This window comes from Monosiga brevicollis, genomic scaffold (genome assembly GCF_000002865.3).
Source record: "Monosiga brevicollis MX1 MONBRscaffold_42 genomic scaffold, whole genome shotgun sequence".
Classification (NCBI taxonomy): domain Eukaryota; class Choanoflagellata; order Craspedida; family Salpingoecidae; genus Monosiga; species Monosiga brevicollis.
This window is the reverse complement of record NW_001865079.1, coordinates 284,720-285,820: the sequence shown is the minus strand read 5'-3', so window position 1 is coordinate 285,820 and position 1,101 is coordinate 284,720. Positions and strand designations below refer to the sequence as shown.

Below are 1,101 nucleotides of genomic sequence, written 5' to 3'. Positions count from 1 at the left end.
GACGGAGCGGGATCGCTGAGAAGAACATCTTGCTCACTCTCACTGTGTTCGCTCGCTGTATTGTGTGTTTCACTCTCACTGACTTCGCCAAGTGGGGCTGAGTTTGTATGCTCACTGTGTTCGACAGGATGTGAAATGGCAGCGGGCAAAATGGCAGTGGCAGGGGGTGAAGCCGAGGGCGGAGAGGGATCGGAATGGGTTTGCTGTGTATCCGATGGATCTGGCAGCACCATTTGAGCGGGTGTAGGTGATTGCACCAATGGCTCAGGCGTGGCACTGCCGTTTGTGTCACCGTCACCATCATGCGCGGGAGGGGCGATAGGGGTGGGCGCGCGGAGTGCGGTGGAGCGAGGAGGGGAGTCGCTTTCGTCCGAAGACATGGTCAAAAAATCCGATGGTGTGTTAGGAATCGAATGATGTGTCTGTCTCGCGGACTCGGGCGAGGGTTGCTGCTCCCCGCTGCCATTTGGCTCAGAGGGCACCGATGCTGACAAATCCTCGGTCACAGGGGCCGAAGATGTGGCAGTGGCGGCGGCAGGCATTGCCGCAGCAACTTGAGCAAAGGAGCGAGGGCTGGATGGCGTGCGAGGGGTGCGGGGAGAAGCATTGGAAGTGTTTCCGAGGCTGGGATGTTGCTCCCCACCGCCGTTTGACGTCCTGGTCACTGGCTCGGCCGCGGGCACGACGGCACGTGCCGAAGACTCGGTCGCACCGGCAGCGGGGGACGTCGAGGGCACATGAGACGAGGCACGGGCGGTAGAGGCAGAGTGGCGGGCGTGAGGGCGAAGCGGGGTGGTCATGGGGTCAGGGAAAACATGGTTACGGTCGTGGCGAGCGCTGCCATGTTTTGTGTGTTTTGCAGAACGACGAGTTTGGGAAGGCGAGGTGGTGGTGTTGCTTGGAGGTGACTCGGCACTCGGGCGTTTAGCACCGCGGACCTGGGTCCAAGAATCCTCGCCGCCGGACTCAGTGGCCATGTCCGCGGGGCAAGCAAGCGAGCAAGCGAGCGGACACGGTGGGAGCGAGGGCGCCGCCAAAACGCGGGCCGCAAAGAGCGGGGTTGCAGATTTTATCTGACAACGTGGTTCACGCCAAGATGTC

The 1,101-nt window shown here is 61.6% G+C and overlaps 1 protein-coding gene across 1 annotated transcript in view; it reads right to left on the bottom strand.

Annotated features, from left to right (window-relative positions):
- The window catches only part of MONBRDRAFT_12656 (uncharacterized protein), a gene marked incomplete at both ends in the record, with an annotated part of 3,907 nt that extends 2,930 nt beyond the window's left edge, over positions 1-977 (bottom strand). The window contains one exon of the mRNA XM_001750496.1: positions 84-977. Within this exon, the coding sequence (XP_001750548.1) occupies positions 84-977 (894 nt within the window). The remainder of the gene's footprint in view (positions 1-83) is intronic.
- Positions 978-1,101: the final 124 nt, after the last annotated feature.